The following is a 16550-nucleotide window of genomic DNA, read 5'->3' as shown; positions in this document are numbered from 1 at the left end:
TTTTAAATGCAGAATTACAGAGAGAGAGGGGAAGAGGCAAAGAGATCTTCCAAAAACTGGGTCATTGCCCAAATGGCCGCAACAGCTGGAGCTGGGCCGATCCAAAGCCAGGAGGCCAGGAGCTTCTTCTGGGTCTCCCACGTGGGTCCAGGGGCTCCGGCACTTGCGCCATCCTCTACTGCTTTCCCAGGCCATAGCAGAGAGCTGGATCAGAAGAGGAGTAGCCGGGACTCGAACCAGAGCCCATATGGAATGCTGGAGCCGGCGGCAGAGGCTTAACCCACTGTACCACAGTGACAGCCCAAGGAACAATAACTTTATAGATTAAAACAAAAAAAATCCTGAATGCTGATATGTTCCTGATTATCTCTACCTCATCAAATATTTACAAATCCTAACCAGGTATAAAGTGCTGTGTTCCTATACTCCCAGGAGCCAAGCCGCTGTATGGTTAGCTGGAATAGGCAGCTACAGGTGTGTGGGTCAGCATAAATGGCATTTCGGTAAGTGCAGAGGCAGGTGTTCAGCCCGCAGATATGATGCCGTGTGCTGCGTCAGAGTTCCTGGGTCCGATGCCCGGCGTCAGCTCCTGATCCCAGCTTCCTGCTGCTGTAGACGTGGGGAGACAGCCGTGATGGCTCGAGCAGTTGGGCTCCTGGCATCCACGTGGGAGACCTGGATTGAGTTTCTGGCCTTCAGCTTTAGCCCCAGTCCGGCTCTGGCTGTTGTAGGCTTCTGGGGAGTGAATTAGTGGAAGTCTGTCTCTGTGTCTTCCTTTGTCTCTAAAAGGTCAAAAGAAAGAGGGACGGGAGAGAGGGAGGGAGGAAGGGAGGGAGAAGTTCAATGGTGCTGTATTCCCGATGGCAGGAGACACGTGCACACAGGCACACAGAGCTGATGGAGACCAAGTTGAATTACCCTAATTGTTTGTAGTCAATAAGGCTCTGATGGGGCCAGTGCTATGGCGTAACCTACAGCATCAGCATCCCATAGGGGCACCGGTACGAGTCCTGGCTTCTACACTTCTCATCCAGCTCCCTGCTAATGTGCCTGGGAATGCATTGGAGGGTGGCCTGAGTGCTTGGGACTCTGCCATCGTGTGGGAGACCTGGAAGGAGCTCCTGGCTCCTGGTTTCGGCCTGACCCAGTCCAGGTTGTTGTGGCCATTAGAGGAGTGAACCAGTGAGTGGAAGATCTCTCTTTGTGTCTCTCCCTCCCTCTCTCTCTCTGTAACTCAGCCTTTCAAATAAAAAAAATCTTCAAAAAAAGGGGCAGAGGGCTCTGTTTCAATTCTTTTCCTTTGAAAAATAAAACTTATATTTTAGCACTAATAACATGGATTGAATCAGCTGTGCTGCCACATGATAGGAGGGCACTTTTAATATTCCATTTCTGTTGTCTTCCATCTTAAAACTAAATGGCGATAGGGACCAGTGCTGTGGCATAGGGGTTGAAGCCACCGCCTTCAATGCTGGCATCCTATATGAGCATGTTGGAGTCCTGGCTGCTCCATTTCCAATAAAGCTCCCTGCTAATGTGCCTGGGAAGGCAATAGAAGGTGGCCCAAGTGCTTGGACCCTGCCACCCATGTGGAAGTCCCTGATAGGGGTTCTAGGTTCCTGGCTTTGGCCTTGTCCCAGCCCCAGCCATTGTGGCCATTTAGGGAGTGAACCAGTAGATGGAAGATTCACTCTCTCTTCCTCCTTCTCCCTCCCTCCCTTCCTCCTTCCCTACCTCTATCTCTTTAACTCTGTCTTTCAAATAAACAAATAAATCTTTTTTAAAAAGTAAACAGCAGATAAAAATATTCAAATGGCGTTCCTTCTGCAATTGGCTTATGCTTTTTTCATTAGTGGTCAAATGTACAGATTGTAAAAAATAAAATATCCGTGAGTATAATTCTCCTGATCAGGTGCTGAGCTGGTAGTTTTCAGGATATGTGATCACACCTGTTCTGTTTCTTGCCTGTTGCAAAAATGCAGAGCGCAGCCAGACTCGGCACACTAGCGAATTTTTTTTTTTTTTTTTTTTTTGAGAAAGAGAGCTTCCATCCACTAGTCCACGCCTCACATGGTTGCACCGGCTGCACCCGGGAGCCAGGACCTCATCCCAGGTCTCCCATGTGTGTGGCAGGGACCCTACTCCTTGAGCCGTCATCCCTGCCTTCAAGGGTGCACGTCAGCAGGAAGCTGGAGTGAGGAGTTGGAGCCAGAAATGAAAGCGAGGCACTCACACAGGATACAGGCTTCACCCCTGGGCTAACGCATGGAATGTGAAATGTCGTGGTATAACATATTTCATTCTCAAAGACCCCACCTTGGAAAGATGTCTGCTGTCGTTTAGAACATTGAACACGTCTCTGAGCTCCTCCTTGACTACACTGGCATGGGCAGTTTCTGAATGTTCTCAGGAATGCTGAGCCCTTTCTCTGTGTAGGCAGTTGTGTGGGGGAAATGATGTAGCGTCATGTGCTACCAGGTGGGATGCGTAAGGTGTTTACATCCACATCAATAAGTAAGTTGACTATTACAGGGTTCAAAGCAAAAGTGATGTGTGAATGTATAAAAATAAGACTGATTTCTTGCAAAATCTGTTTGTAACCTGTCTTTGATAAATGTTTTCCAAAGAGGAACCTGCCTTTGAATGCATATACAGCTTTGAAGATCTTTTGGAGGTATAGATTCCAGGATGACATACAAATAAAGTTTTACAACTTTTTAAAAAAGTATTTCATTATTTATTCCTAAATATTTATTTATTGGAAAGGCAGAGTAACAGAGAGAGAGAGAGAGAGAGAGACAGAGATTTTTCCATCCATTGGCTTGTTGCCCAAATGGTTGGAACAGCCAGGTCTGGGCCAGGCAAAAGCTAGGTACTGGGAACTCCATCCTGGTCTCTCACATGGATGGCAGGGGCCCAAGTACTTGGGCTATCATTCACTGCTTTTCCAGGTGTGTTAGCAAAGAGCTAGATCAGAAACAGAGTAGCCAGGACTCCAATCAGAACTCCGATGTGGGATGCCAGCATTGCAAGTGGTGGTCCCAAAGCTTTATAACTTTATAGCAACACTTGGAATTCTTGTAGGGGTTGTGAAAACACAGTGTAAGTCAGGGAGTCTGTGTTGGCCCTGGCAAGCCTGGTGCAGGCGGTGCCTGGTCTCTATGCCTGCCACGCTCTGTCACCTTGGGGAGGACATGGAGATGCTACCTTCTCTGCCTGTGCAGGAGGACATTTTTAACCTTCAGCTCTCAATTTACAAGGCTCGTCATCTCTGCTCGGATCAATCTCGGAGGTGCTCGGCAGAGCTGCCCTGATGACACCGGGGACTTCCCCAGATGACTCTTCAGTAAAACACATTTGCAACAAGAGTTCTTTGCTGATTAGTGTTGCTCTGACTTTTGCTTTTGTTTTTAGGGTTTTCTTTAGTTCTTAATATGTAATGTCTTTTTATTTACTTAGACACACACACACACACACAGAGAGAGAGAGAGAGAGAGAGAGAGAGAGAGAGAGACAGAGAGGGAGAGAGGGAGAGGGAGAGAGGGAGAGAGGGAGGGAGAAAATATTCCCATCTGCTGGTTCAGTTCCCAAATGCATGTAATGGTCCCTGGCTGGGTCTGGAACCAGGAGCCAGGAACTCAATCCTGGTCTTCCCATAGGTGGCAGAGTCCTGAGTCCAGGAGCCATCACCTGCTGCCTCCCAGGGAATACATGAGCAGGTGGTTGGCATAAGAAGTGGAGTTGGAACTTGTACCCAGGCACTGTGATGTGGGATGCAGGCATCCCAAGCAGCATCTGTAGGATCAGGTTTCAACCCTGACCTTGTCCTGATTTTGAAACAGCTACCCATTTGCAGCCTTCTCTCTCTCTCTCTCTCTCTCTCTCTCTCTCTCTTATTTTTAATTGATTTATTTATTTGAGAGGGACATTTTCCATCTGCTGGTTCACTCCCCAAATGGCTGCAACAGCTGGAGCTGGGCTGATCCAAAGCCAGGAGCTTCTGCCAGGTCTCCCACGTGGCTGCAGGGGTCCAAGCACTTGGGCCGTCTTCCACTGCTTTCCCAGGGCGTATCAGAAAGCTGGATCAGAAGAGGAGCACCCAGGACTCCAACTGGGGCCCATATGGGATGGCAGTGCTGCAGGCAGAGGGTTAGCCTCCTATACCACAGCCCTGGCCCCTACAACCTTCTCTTGAGTAAAGCAAATGCTAAAAGATTCCATTTTCTACTCTTTCTACTCTACTTTACCTCTCAGGATTCCCGAGTTTGCAGTCACTGCTCTCCCTCCCTCACCCTTGAAGTTGGTCACCTTCTCTAAGCTCCCTGCACCCAGTCTTAGGTCGCCTTTGCTCTCAGCTCCTGTTCCTCTTGCTCCTCTCCCAGACGGGTGGAGGATGCATCCCGCTCTCCTTTTCCTTGCTGCCATAGGAAGGTACTTTAAAAAGTCCTGGAAAGCAGAATTAAAGCTTATTTTAGTGTAAAAGTTTTGAAATCCATGCATGCAAGGGATCTTCAAAATATTTATGAAAAATACATATCATGAAAAATTGGGTAGGTTTCAATTTTTTATGCCAAAAGGAGCTGATCTTTTAATTCTACTTTCCATGGACTTTTTGAATATTTTCCCTTCCCAGTCTCTCCTGCTTACACATGCAGCACAGCCTGATCATCATCTTTTCTTTTTTTTAAAGATTTATTTATGTATTTGAAAGGCGGAGTTACAGAGAGGTAGAGGCAAAGGCAGACAGAGAGAGAGAGCGAGTCTTCCATCCACTGGTTCCCTCCCTAAATGGCCACAATGGCTGAAGCTGTGCTGATCTGAAGCCTGGAGCCAGGAGCCTCCTCCAGGTCTCCCATGTGGGTGCAGGGCCCCAAGGACTCGGGCCATCTTCCACTGCTTTCCCAGGCCATAGCAGAGAGCTGGATTGGAAGTGGAGCAGCCCGGACTCGAACCAGCGCCTACATGGGATGCCAGCACTACAGAAGGTGGCTTTATACCCAATACGCTACAGCGCTGGCCCCCCTGATCATCATCTTCACACTTGGCTTTGTCCTGTGACCTCCAGGGCTCCCTGTCTTCACTGCCTTCTTCTTTGTTTCCGGTTCTCAGCATCTCTGCCTGGAATCTGGCTCCATCCCTCCTGACGGGTTGTTGTCGCCTGGCTCTGATCTTTCTTGAATTGTGAGCTACACCAGTCAATGGGCATGAGAATCTTCGAGTGCTGCAGCCACTAGAAGCTTATAAAAGTAAAACAGAAGAGAGTACATAGATGAAATTTTTTTTTAATTTTTTTTTTTTTGACAGGCAGAGTGGACAGTGAGAGAGAGAGAGAAAGGTCTTCCTTTTTGCCGTTGGTTCACCCTCCAATGGCCGCCGCGGTAGGCGCGCTGCGGCCGGCGCACCGCGCTGATCCGATGGCAGGAGCCAGGTGCTTCTCCTGATCTCCCATGGGGTGCAGGGCCCAAGGACCTGGGCCATCCTCCACTGCACTCCCTGGCCACAGCAGAGAGCTGGCCTGGAAGAGGGGCAACCGGGACAGGATCGGTGCCCCGACCGGGACTAGAACCCGGTGTGCCGGCGCCGCAAGGTGGAGGATTAGCCTAGTGAGCCACGGCGCCGGCCCATAGATGAAATTTTAATAAGGTAGCCTGAACTATGACACGCTGTAAGGGCAGGTGGAAATTTCAGTTTGTCTTCCCCAGGTTTCACTGTAAAATGTGCATCTTACTCTTGGATGCTACCAAAAAGAAAAAATGAAGCTTGAATGCTACTGTCTTAGTTTCCCGTATGTGCCACACACTTTTTAAAAAAAAAATTATTTATTTGATAGGTAGAATTATAGAGAAAGAGGCCGGCGCCGTGGCTTAACAGGCTAATCCTCTGCCTTGCGGCACCGGCACACTGGGTTCTAGTCCCGGTTGAGGCATCAGATTCTATCCCGGTTGCCCCTCTTCCAGGCCAGCTCTCTGCTATGGCCCGGGAAGGCAGTGGAGGATGGCCCAAGTGCTTGGGCCCTGCACCTGCATGGGAGACCAGGAGAAGCACCTGGCTCCTGGCTTTGGATCAGCGAGATGCGCCGGCTGCGGCGGCCATTGGAGGGTGAACCAACGGCAAAAAGGAAGACTTTTCTCTCTGTCTCTCTCTCACTATCCACTCTGCCTGTCAAAAAAAAAAAAAGAATTATAGAGAAAGAGAGAGATCTTCCACTGCTGGTTCACTCCCTAAGTGGCTGAAAAAGCCAGGTCTGAAGGTAGGAGCCAGGAACTCCGTCTGGGTCTTCCACCTCGTGGCAGGTGCCCAAATGCTTGGGCCATCTTCTGCTACCTTTCCAGGTGTATTAGAAGGGAGCTGGATCAGAGGTGGAGCAGCTGGGATGTGAAATGGCGCTCTGGGATGAGATGCCATTGTCACCAGCAGTGGCTTAACCTGCTGTGTCCCTGTTTTTGTGTTTTGTGGTCCTTGGTGTGCTTATTTACATATTGCTCAGAAACATGACCCACCATGTTCAGTCTGTGTCCTATTGCTTTATTGGAATGCTGGACACCGGGTACTATATAAGGGAAATCGGTGGGCCTGGCATGTGGTACAGGAGGCTAAGCTGCCGCCTGCAATACAGGCATCCCATGTCAGAGCGCCAGTTTGTATCCAGCGATTGCTCTTCTACTGCTAATGCTCCGGGGAAGGCAGTGGAGAACGACCCAAGTGCTTGGGCCCCAGATGGAGTTCCAGGCCCCTGCCTTCAGCCTGGCCCAGCCCTGGCTTTTGCAGCTATTTGGGGAGTAAACCAGGTGATGGAAGAATCATTCATTCTCTCTCTCTCTCTCTTCTCTCCTCTCTTCCCTCTTCTCTCTCTTCTCTCTCTTCTCTCTCTCTCCCTGTCTCTCCTTCTCTCTGTTGCCCTGCCTTTCAAATAAATAAATTTTTAACAAAAGGTTCTCGCCTCCATAACATAGAAAAATAAATAAAGAAAAGAGGATGAGTTGGCTCCCTAGCCTGGGGGCTGGGAAGCCCAAGCAGCAGAGCATGGTGGTGCCGGTGCCACCGTGGGGCATCTTACCACGTGCTAGGAGTGCCCGTGGGCACGGTGAGCTGGGGCACGAGAGGAAGGGAGAGGCCAATGGCCGCCCTCCTGCACGGATCCTGCCCCTCCAGCCCAGCCCACATCCACTAAGGGGCAGTAATCCCTGCCTGACCTCCCCAGCTCCCCTTAGGCCCCGCCTCTTCAAGGGCCCGCCGCCTCTCAGTGCTGTTAGCTGGGGACCACACAGGGACCCTGGCGCTTTGCACACTCTTCCTCCTCCTCCATTTCTCTTCCTGGGCACCTGCCGCTTGCATTCTCCACCAGCCACATCCTGCAGTGCAGCCTTTGAACAAACCGTCCTCCTACCAAGCAGGTGTGTCCCCATCCCCCGCTTTCCCAGGGGCCTGGCCGGCAGGCTGTCCTGTTACCTTATGTCTGGTTCTCTCTTACATCTGCCCATAGCTGCTGACCAGTTTCTACCAACTCTGCTTCTCAAGGCATTTACACCAGCGGCCATGGAGTTCACCACCCTACAGCGTCTCTACTGGACTCCTTTTTTTTTTTTCAGATTTATTTATTTATTTGAAAGGCAGAGTTAGAGAGAGAGAGAGGTCTTCCATCTGCTGATTCACTCCCCAAATAGCCACAACGACCAGGGCAAGGCCAGGCTGAAGCCAGGAGCCAGGAGCTTCTTCCGGGTCTCCCATGCCAGTGCACGGACCATCTTCCACTGCTTTCCCAGGCCATAGCAGAGAGCTGGGTCGGAAGTGGAGCAGCTGGGACTTGAACCAGCACCCACATGGGATGCCTGCACTGCAGGCAGTGGCTTTACCCGCTGCACCACAGTGCTGGCCCCTAGTGAACTATTTTGATAGCTCTCATCCAGTGTTTTCCTGTTCCCTCTACTGTCCTCATTTATTCACAGGTGCAGAGGGGTAAAATAGGAATTAACCTACAACAGTGGCCAGCTCATGGTTTAGGTCCCTGTGAATAGAAACTGCTGTTATTTAAATGTTTTGTTTCATAATATCATGTTGATCATCTTTCTAAGGCACAGTGGAGTACTATTTCTGCCATATTCAGCGAACTTGCATTGCTCCCCGCGGTATGCAGCAGGCATCAGCTGTTCTGGGCCTGGAGACTACACACAACCTCCCTGCCTCCCCCTGCCCCCTGTTGGACCCCCTCCTTGCCACCCCCCGTTGCACAGAGCTCCCTGAGCATGCCATGGGACGTTACAGCCATTTCTCCCGTTTCTCACGCCATCGTATTATCTCCCAGGTCTTCCCCTAGCCTGTCTCTGTCTGTGAGAAATCTGTTTACCTCTCCAGTCTTGTGCAAATGCCACTGAGGATGCTTTCCTAATTCCCCAACTCAGATTAACCTCTTCATTTCTCTAAGTTCTTAGAAGTTTGCTTATGACCTCATTATGTAATTGTCATACTCCAGTATGCAGCTGACCAGCGATGTCACCGTCCATGTTCAACACTGGACTTTAGCAGAGCACCAGGGGAGGTTGTCTCTGTTATCTGAATGCAGTCAGACGTGTAACCTTTAGAGATTGGTTTTCTTGCTCAGCACAGGGCCCTGGGCAGCCAATCAGGTTGTGGTATGAACTAGCAACTCTTCCCTTTCCATTGCTAAGTAGTACTGTGTACTGTGGACATATCACTGTTTGTTTAGACATTCACTCTCTGGAGGATGCCTGGTGGCTTCTAGTTTTGGGTTATTATAAGGGAGATTGAGATTAGCATCTGTAGCTATGCTTTTGTGTAAACTTAAGTCTTCATTTCTTTGAGATAAATAGCCAGGTATGCAACTGTTGGTTTGTATGATAAGTATACAAGTGTGTTTAGTTTTTTTTTACAATTAACTTATTTGTTTACTTGGTGAAGGTGATGGAGAGATCGAGAGAGAGAAAGAGAGAGGGGGGGAGGAGAGAGGAGAGAGGGTGATATATATATATATGTATAGAGAGAGAGAGGAAAGAGGGGGGTATATATATGTAGAGAGAGAGAGAGGAGAGAGGAGAGAGGGGGATATATATATATATGTATATAGAGAGAGAGGAGAGAGGGGGATATATATATATATGTAGAGAGAGAGAGAGGAGAGAGGAGAGAGGGGGGTGTATATATATATAGGGGGGGAAGGGGAGGGGGGAGAGGAGAGGGGAGAGGAGAGGGGAGAGGGAAGAGAGAAGAGAGAGAGAACCGTCTGCTGATTCACTTCCCAGATGCCCACAGTGGCTGAGTGGCTGGCCTGGCTACAGCCAGGAGCTGAGAACTCAGTTCAGGTCTCCCATGTGGATGGTAGGCATCAAATTTCTTGATTCTGTAGTAGTAGGCAAGGCAGCTGGACTCAGGGACGGGAGCCTGGCACACAGCTCCTCTGATATAGACGTGCGTGGGTGTCTTAAGCTATGCCAAGTGTGCACCCCTGATTTCCGTGTTTTATAGTCCTGCCTTCCTCTCGTAAAACTGGGTCCTGCCATCTCGCTTCCTACTTGAGGTTCTTAAGAAACTGCCAAACTCTTCCAGAATGGCTGCCCCCCTTTACATTCCCACCAGAAAAACGTGAGGGGCGTCCAGTTGCTCCATGACCTTGCCGGAGTTTGATGACGTCCTTGTTTTCTGTTCCAGCCGCTGTGATAAGCATCTAGTGGCAGCTCCTTGGGGGTTTCCTTTACCCCTCCCCAGTGGCTGCTGGTCGTCTGTAGTCCTCTTAGTGAGCATGCATTCTGCCTACTGTCTAACTGGATTTTTAAGAAAGGTTTGGCTTTGAGAGTTCTGTAAGCATTGCAGGTTCTAGTCCTTTGACAAATGCTTTGCAAATATTGTCTCCCGCCCTGCGCTTATCTTTTATCCGTTTAGCAAGGCTCCGTTTGGCAGAGTGAAGGTTTTAATTTTGGTGAGGTCTACTTTTTCACCTTTCTTTTGATGGGTATCATTTGCTGGCTAGTCAAAGAATTCTTTGCTATCCCCAGATTTTTTTTCTAGAAGTTTTTTATTTCACATTTTGTATTTATGTCCATGAGTTATGTTTTGTGTAAATTATGAGACGTACACAGAAGTTCGTATTTTTACCTCCAGTTGTCCACTTGTGCCAGCACTGTTGAAAGTGCAATATTTCCACCATTAGGCTGCTTTTGTACCTTTGTCACAAATCACTTGGACGTATTTGTGTGGATCCTTTTCTGGATTTTCTGTTCTGTTTCACCAATGTATTTATCTATCTCTCTATGTACTACATAGTCTTGATTAGGTATCTGTATAAGATTTGAAACTAGGTATACTTCCTTTATGATTCCATAGAAATAACTCATCTTTGTCTACAAAGAATCTTGCTGGGAATGATATTAAATATTTATACCAATTTGGGGATAATTGGCATTATTATGTTGGTATGTCTAACATTTAGTTCGTATTTGGTTCCATAATTTTTTGGCATAGAAATCCTGTACATGTTTTGTTAGATTTACACCTAAATATTTAATTATTGAGTGATTGTAAATACTATTTCATTTTTAATTTCAGTGTCTATGTGTTCATTACTAATGTATAAAAATTAGCTTACCAGTTCTAGGAGTTTGTTTTTCTTGCAGTAAATTCTTCATGATTTTCCAAGTAGATACCATGCCATCTGGAAGCAGGCACTGTTTTGTTTTTTTCTTCCTGATCTGAATGTCTTTTATGTTCCTCTCTTGCCCCACTGGTCCGAATGAGTGGTGAGTGCCTTGCTCCTGATCTATAGTGGAGAGCTGATGGTTCCTCTCTGTTGGGTGTGGTGCTAGCGGTAGGATTTTTGTAGACACTCCTTATGGGGTTGTGGAAGTTTCTCTGGATTTCTGTTTTTCTGACAGCCTCACCATGAGTGAGTGTTGATTATCTTCAAGTGTTCTTTCTATGTTGATCGCTATGATCATGTGGTCTTTTTTCTTTAACCTACTAATATGGTACATGACACTCCTAGTGTTGCTTTAACTGCACCACAAATTTTGATATGTTGCTGTATTTTCATTTTCATTTAGCTTAAGGTATTCTTTCCTCATACCCCACCCCTTGCCTGGATTTTTTTGGACTTGCAGATTATTTAGAAATGTGTTGTTTGGAGCTTCTCCATCACTGATTTCTAGGTTAAAGAACATACCCGGAATCATTGCCGTTCTTTTAATTTTTCTGAGAGCTATTTTATGGCCCAGGATTTGTCCTATCATGCCATATATTCCACAGGCCATTGAATGTGTGTTTTGTTTTGTTCCACAAATTGTTTATTAGATTCTCTTGATTGATGGTATTTTTGAGTTCTCTATTTTTACTGATTTTTCTGTTTAGTTGGTCTCCCATGTGGGTGCAGGGGCCCAAGCACTTGGACCATCTTCTGCTGCTTTCCCAGGCCACAGCAGAGAGCTGAATCAGAAGTAGAGCTGACAGGATTCAAACTGGTGTCTGTATAGGATGCTGGCACTGCAGGTGGTGGCTTTACCTGCTGTGGCACAATGCCGGCCTCCTTTATTCCACCATTTTAATTTTATTCTTCCTATATCAGTATACTTAAGTGAACTTAAATATTTTAAAATCTGCTCAGCCATCATCTGTGTTTTCATTGCTTTATTTGCCCATTTATATTTAATATGATTATTGATATGTTAAGACTTAGATATCTGTAACTTCTGTTTTCTGCTTGTTCTATTTTTTTTCCTCCCTTCCTTTGGGATACTTTAATATTTTTAAACATCCATTTTGACTTATCTGTAGTGCTTTTTGAGTGTTTTGATAGCTTGTTTTAGTCATTCTCCCAGATATTACATTACATATGCATTGCTTCTCATAGCTGACTGGTGTCAGAATTTACCAGTTTGGATGAAATATGGAAACTTTACCCCCCTTTATGTCCCTTTGCCTGTTCCCCTCACTTTTAATTGTTTAAATATTTCTTCCACATGGTTTAAAAGGACATCAGCCATTAAGTCAGACCTAAAACTCAAGGGAAGAAATGCTTGTTGTGTGTGCCCGTGTTGCTGCTTGCCGTGGTCCTTCCGTTCTGATGTTCCAGGTTTCCTTCGTTTGTTGTTTCCTTTCCGTTGAGAGGAGTTCCTCTGGTGAGTCTTTCGCAGTAGGTCTTCTGATGAAAGACTCTCTAAGTTTTTCTGAGAATATCTCAATTCTGCCCCACCCCTGTTTTAACTCAAGTGCACGGTGCCTGTGTGATCCTAGGAAAGCTCAGAGGTTGGGGCTGGGGGCACAGGGTCTTCCTCAGACTGCCCAGTCCAGATGCCCCTTAGCTGGCCAGCTGTTGTCCCTTGGGACTGAGCCCTTTCCACAGATCCCAGAATCAACACAGCTCAGACAAAGAACATACTGAATTGTAGTGACACTTAGATTTTATACATTAAATTTTTTTCAATGGGAAGTAACTTTCAGGTCTTCGATTGTTTTTTGGTTGTTTCATAATCAGAGGAACCTAAGGGTATCCTTTTGGGAATGGCATGGTTAAACTATATTTCTTTTCTGAGTCTACAGTGCTAGATAGTGTACTCACATTAAAATGAGCTTTCCATTGAGCAGAGTCCTGGGAATGGGCCAATTATAGTGACGTAAACACACATTTCCTAGAAGGTACGTTTGGCAAATGGAATAGATTTGGTTATTTTCAGTACATTTGGTCTTTGGTAAGGGCACCAGTGACTGTGGGGCCTGTTTTCCCTGCAGTGAATTGTTTAGAACAAGCTGGAGGCCATTGTATTTGGTGACTTTTCCCATCCATTTCCACTTTGGGTAACGCCAATGAGCCTTCTATGATTTGAAAATATGCCAACTGAATGTTAGCATTTTTAAACTTAAAAATTTTGGAATTTTGCATTTGAAAAAATATTTAAATGTGTTCATGAAAATAGATGCCATCTACTGAGTCTCTCTTTTAATTCCATCCAGAATATGTGGTTCTGGACCTGCACACCACACTCACACACACACACAACACATACACACACAGCTATCCTGATTTGAAGATTTTGGTAATGTGTTTTTGTACAGGGCATAAAAATATATCTCTGTAATTACATGATATTTAGTGATTAGATAATTGTGGGTAATTGCATGGGGTAGTTCTAAGTGCTGAAGTGTTACCATAAGATCTAAAATGTACAAATTGCACAATAATTATTCTTGGGAGTTATTTGGTAATTCTGAGCGTAATTATCATGTGATCCACAGTGCATGTAATTAATGCATAATCACATGGATTTTGCCTTCATAACTACTTCACCCTTGTTATAAGGCTCTTTGTCATAACATTTGAGTGTAAATATAATGTAATTGGCTCCCAGATACAGTACATTAAGCTCCATGATAATTGCTTTCACAGTTACAATACCCCCTATTCCATTCCAAATGCTTGCCTCTTAAGCAAGATGGGGTTAGGAAGAACAAATTACCCATGGTATGGGGGTGAGCAGGCAGACTAGTGAGTGAGTGGTGGGTAGACCTCCACACTCTGATTTTGCTCTGACCAAAACCTTGCATATAGAAAAATTTCCATCTTTTACACTGGACAAAAATCTGCTTTCTTTTTTTTTTTTTTTTTTTTTTTTTTTTTTTTGGACAGGCAGAGTGGACAGTGAGAGAGAGAGACAGAGAGAAAGGTCTTCCTTTTGCCGTTGGTTCACCCTCCAATGGCCGCCGCGGTAGCGCGCTGCGGCCGGCGCACCGCGCTGTTCCGATGGCAGGAGCCAGGTGCTTCTCCTGGTCTCCCATGGGGTGCAGGGCCCAAGGACTTGGGCCATCCTCCACTGCACTCCCTGGCCACAGCAGAGAGCTGGCCTGGAAGAGGGGCAACCGGGACAGGATCGGTGCCCCGACCGGGACTAGAACCCGGTGTGCTTTCTAACTGAAGTCACGTATGGTTGAATGCCACTGACTCTCTGGCCACACAGAGCAAACATCCATGAAGCCTTTTAAGAAAAGATAGCAAAGCTCCCATTATTTTTGTGGTCTAGAAGTTTCAGAAAGCTGGACTTTCTACAAGGAGGAGATCGTACATAAGGTACAGAGGTGGAGGCCCTTGTTTGTTGATGACATCATCAGCTGGAGCGGTAGCACTCGAAAGGAGGCGATTAGAGAAGAAACAGCTCTGGCTAAACTTCCAAGTGATAATGCAGCTCTTGCTACTTTCCGTCACAGGTTTCACGTGGCAGGATGACTACACACAGCGTGTGATGGCCCAGGAACTTGCACACCTACCCAAAACCTACCCATGGCATCCTGAAGTTTCCAACCCAGCCAGGTATGTGTAGACTCAGTTTCTCTCTTCTTGTTTCTCAGCCAGAGCTGTACCCATTAAGTCTACTGTGCTTTTTTTTTTTTTAATGTGTCGTATTACCCACCATCATTCTGATGTAGAAGTTTCAGAAAGTTGAGTGGTCTAGAAGAATGTAGTGTGCTTCCATCTGCTGATTCCTAGCCCATGAGAGAAAGATGTGTTGGAATGACTTGTCACTGGGAGACACATCCAAGGTCCTTCCCCATTTTCCCATGAGACCTTGGGAAAAATCCTTGAATTTATGTTCACCATAGTACAAAGGAAAATCTTTTTCTTCTCCCTCCCAAAGCATAACAATCTATTCTGAGCTACATATGTTGTTTCATATCATCTCATTTTATCCCCACTTCAGACTTGGGAGTGGATACTATGTGATGCCCATTCTTGTAGGTGAGGATGTTGACACAATTGGGAAGTTGAAAAAGTAGTTCAAAGACGAATCACAGTAGGAGTCAGAGGTGGTGTGCAGAGAGCTTCCATCTGCTGGTTTACTCCCCGAATACCTACGACAGTCAAGGGCAGGGCCAGGGTTAGAGCCAGAAGCTAGTAACTCAATTCACATCTCCCAGAAGGGTGGTAGGAACCTAGCTACTAAAGCCATCACTGCTACCTCCCAGAGCCCACATTAACAGGATGATAGAACCAGGAGCTAGAGCCAGGAATTGAACCCAGGTCGTCCAATGGGAGGCACAGGCATCTTAACCAGTGTCTTAGCTACTAGACTAAGTGCCCACGCTGCACTTTAAGTTGGATAATTGGGGTTTCCTGTGAAATTGGCTCAGGAACAGGGCATTGGGAGAACAGGGAAGAGGAACTCAGGAGAAACTCCTTGTGTCACCTAGGAAGGCCGTAACAGGTGCGAGCCAAGCAGTCCCCAAGTAGGGATTTCCAGAGGGAACCTGTGTCTGAGAAATCAAACAGGGTGGCACACAGGAGGGTGGCCTAGGCTGTGCATTGTCAACGGCACCGAATGTGGCTTTGGATGTTGTAAAAATACCAGTCTGACTTTGCAAAATGACACCTTTGTTTCTTTTGTTTCATTATAAGTGACATTAAAAGTGTAAAGAGGGTTAGTGTTATAACAGTTGGAACTTTCTTCTTTATAATTTTCCCGTACATGATCATGGTCCATGTAAAACCCAGTTCAGCATAGCCCTAAAAACAGGCCCTTCCGGGAAGGGTTGCATGGGCATTCCCAGACCCCTAGAGTTCCATATTTGTTAACTTGCTGTGGGTTGTGCTATGAGCTGCTCTTGGCTCCTCCAGGTCGAGCACAGTCAGACCCCACTGTGCTTGTGTGAACAGTTTCTGGGTTAGTGTGAGTGGGTGATGGACCACAGAGACTTGGCCTCAGCCTGGTGTCTGGGAGGTCTTAGGTCCCTGGGGGCATGCCCTCTAAGGTGGTTCTCGTGCAGTGGTGGTTGTAGAAGCAGAGTTTGTGCCCTCTGTCTCTACTCCTAGCTTGTCACACGATTCTCCCTCTGCATGCATTTTGCCTTCAGCAGACAGTAGACAAATGAAGCCATTGATGAACCTCCAAACCATAAGCTCAAATAAACATTTATTTTTTAAAAGATTTATTTATTTGAGAGGCAGAGTTACAGACACAGAGAGAGAGAGGTCTTCCATCTACTGGTTTAATCCCCAAATGGCTACAATGGCCAGACCTGGGCCGATCTGAAGCCAGGAGCCAGGAGCTTCTTCTGAGTCTCCCACATAGGTACAGGGGCCCAAGGACTTGGGCCATCCTCTACTGCTTGCCCAGGCCATAGCAGAGAGCTGGATCGGAAGTGGAGCAGCCGGGACTTGAACCAGCGGCCCATGTGGGATGCCGGCACTGCAGGCAGAGGCTTTACCTACTACGCCACAGAGCTGGGCCCCTAAAATAAGCTTTCTACCTACTGAAGAAGCTCATCTTTGGAGCTTTAGTTGTGTGGTAATGAAAAGCTGACTGTGCAGCGTATGTACTATCCTACTGCAGTGTAAGAATTATTCTGCCTATGTGTAGTTATAATCTCTTTGCTACTTTATTATTTTTTATTTTTTTGACAGGCAGAATGGACAGTGAGAGAGAGAGAGACAGAGAGAAAGGTCTTCCTTTTTGCCGTTGGTTCACCCTCCAATGGCCGCCGCGGCCAGCGCATCTCGCTGATCCGAAGCCAGGAGCCAGGTGCTTCTCCTGGTCTCCCATGGGGTGCAGGGCCCAAGC

General features: G+C 46.8%; 1 protein-coding gene across 1 annotated transcript in view; it reads left to right on the top strand.

Annotated features, from left to right (window-relative positions):
* Window positions 1–16550, top strand: part of PTPRN2 (protein tyrosine phosphatase receptor type N2) — an 800540-nt gene that overhangs the window by 104346 nt on the left and 679644 nt on the right. The window contains exon 3 of the mRNA XM_062190222.1: window positions 14203–14309. Within this exon, the coding sequence (XP_062046206.1) occupies window positions 14203–14309 (107 nt within the window). The remainder of the gene's footprint in view (window positions 1–14202; window positions 14310–16550) is intronic.

Source organism: Lepus europaeus, chromosome 5 (genome assembly GCF_033115175.1).
Source record: "Lepus europaeus isolate LE1 chromosome 5, mLepTim1.pri, whole genome shotgun sequence".
NCBI lineage: Eukaryota > Metazoa > Chordata > Mammalia > Lagomorpha > Leporidae > Lepus > Lepus europaeus.
Note: the sequence above shows the minus strand (reverse complement) of the source record. Positions and strands in the feature narration are given on the sequence as shown.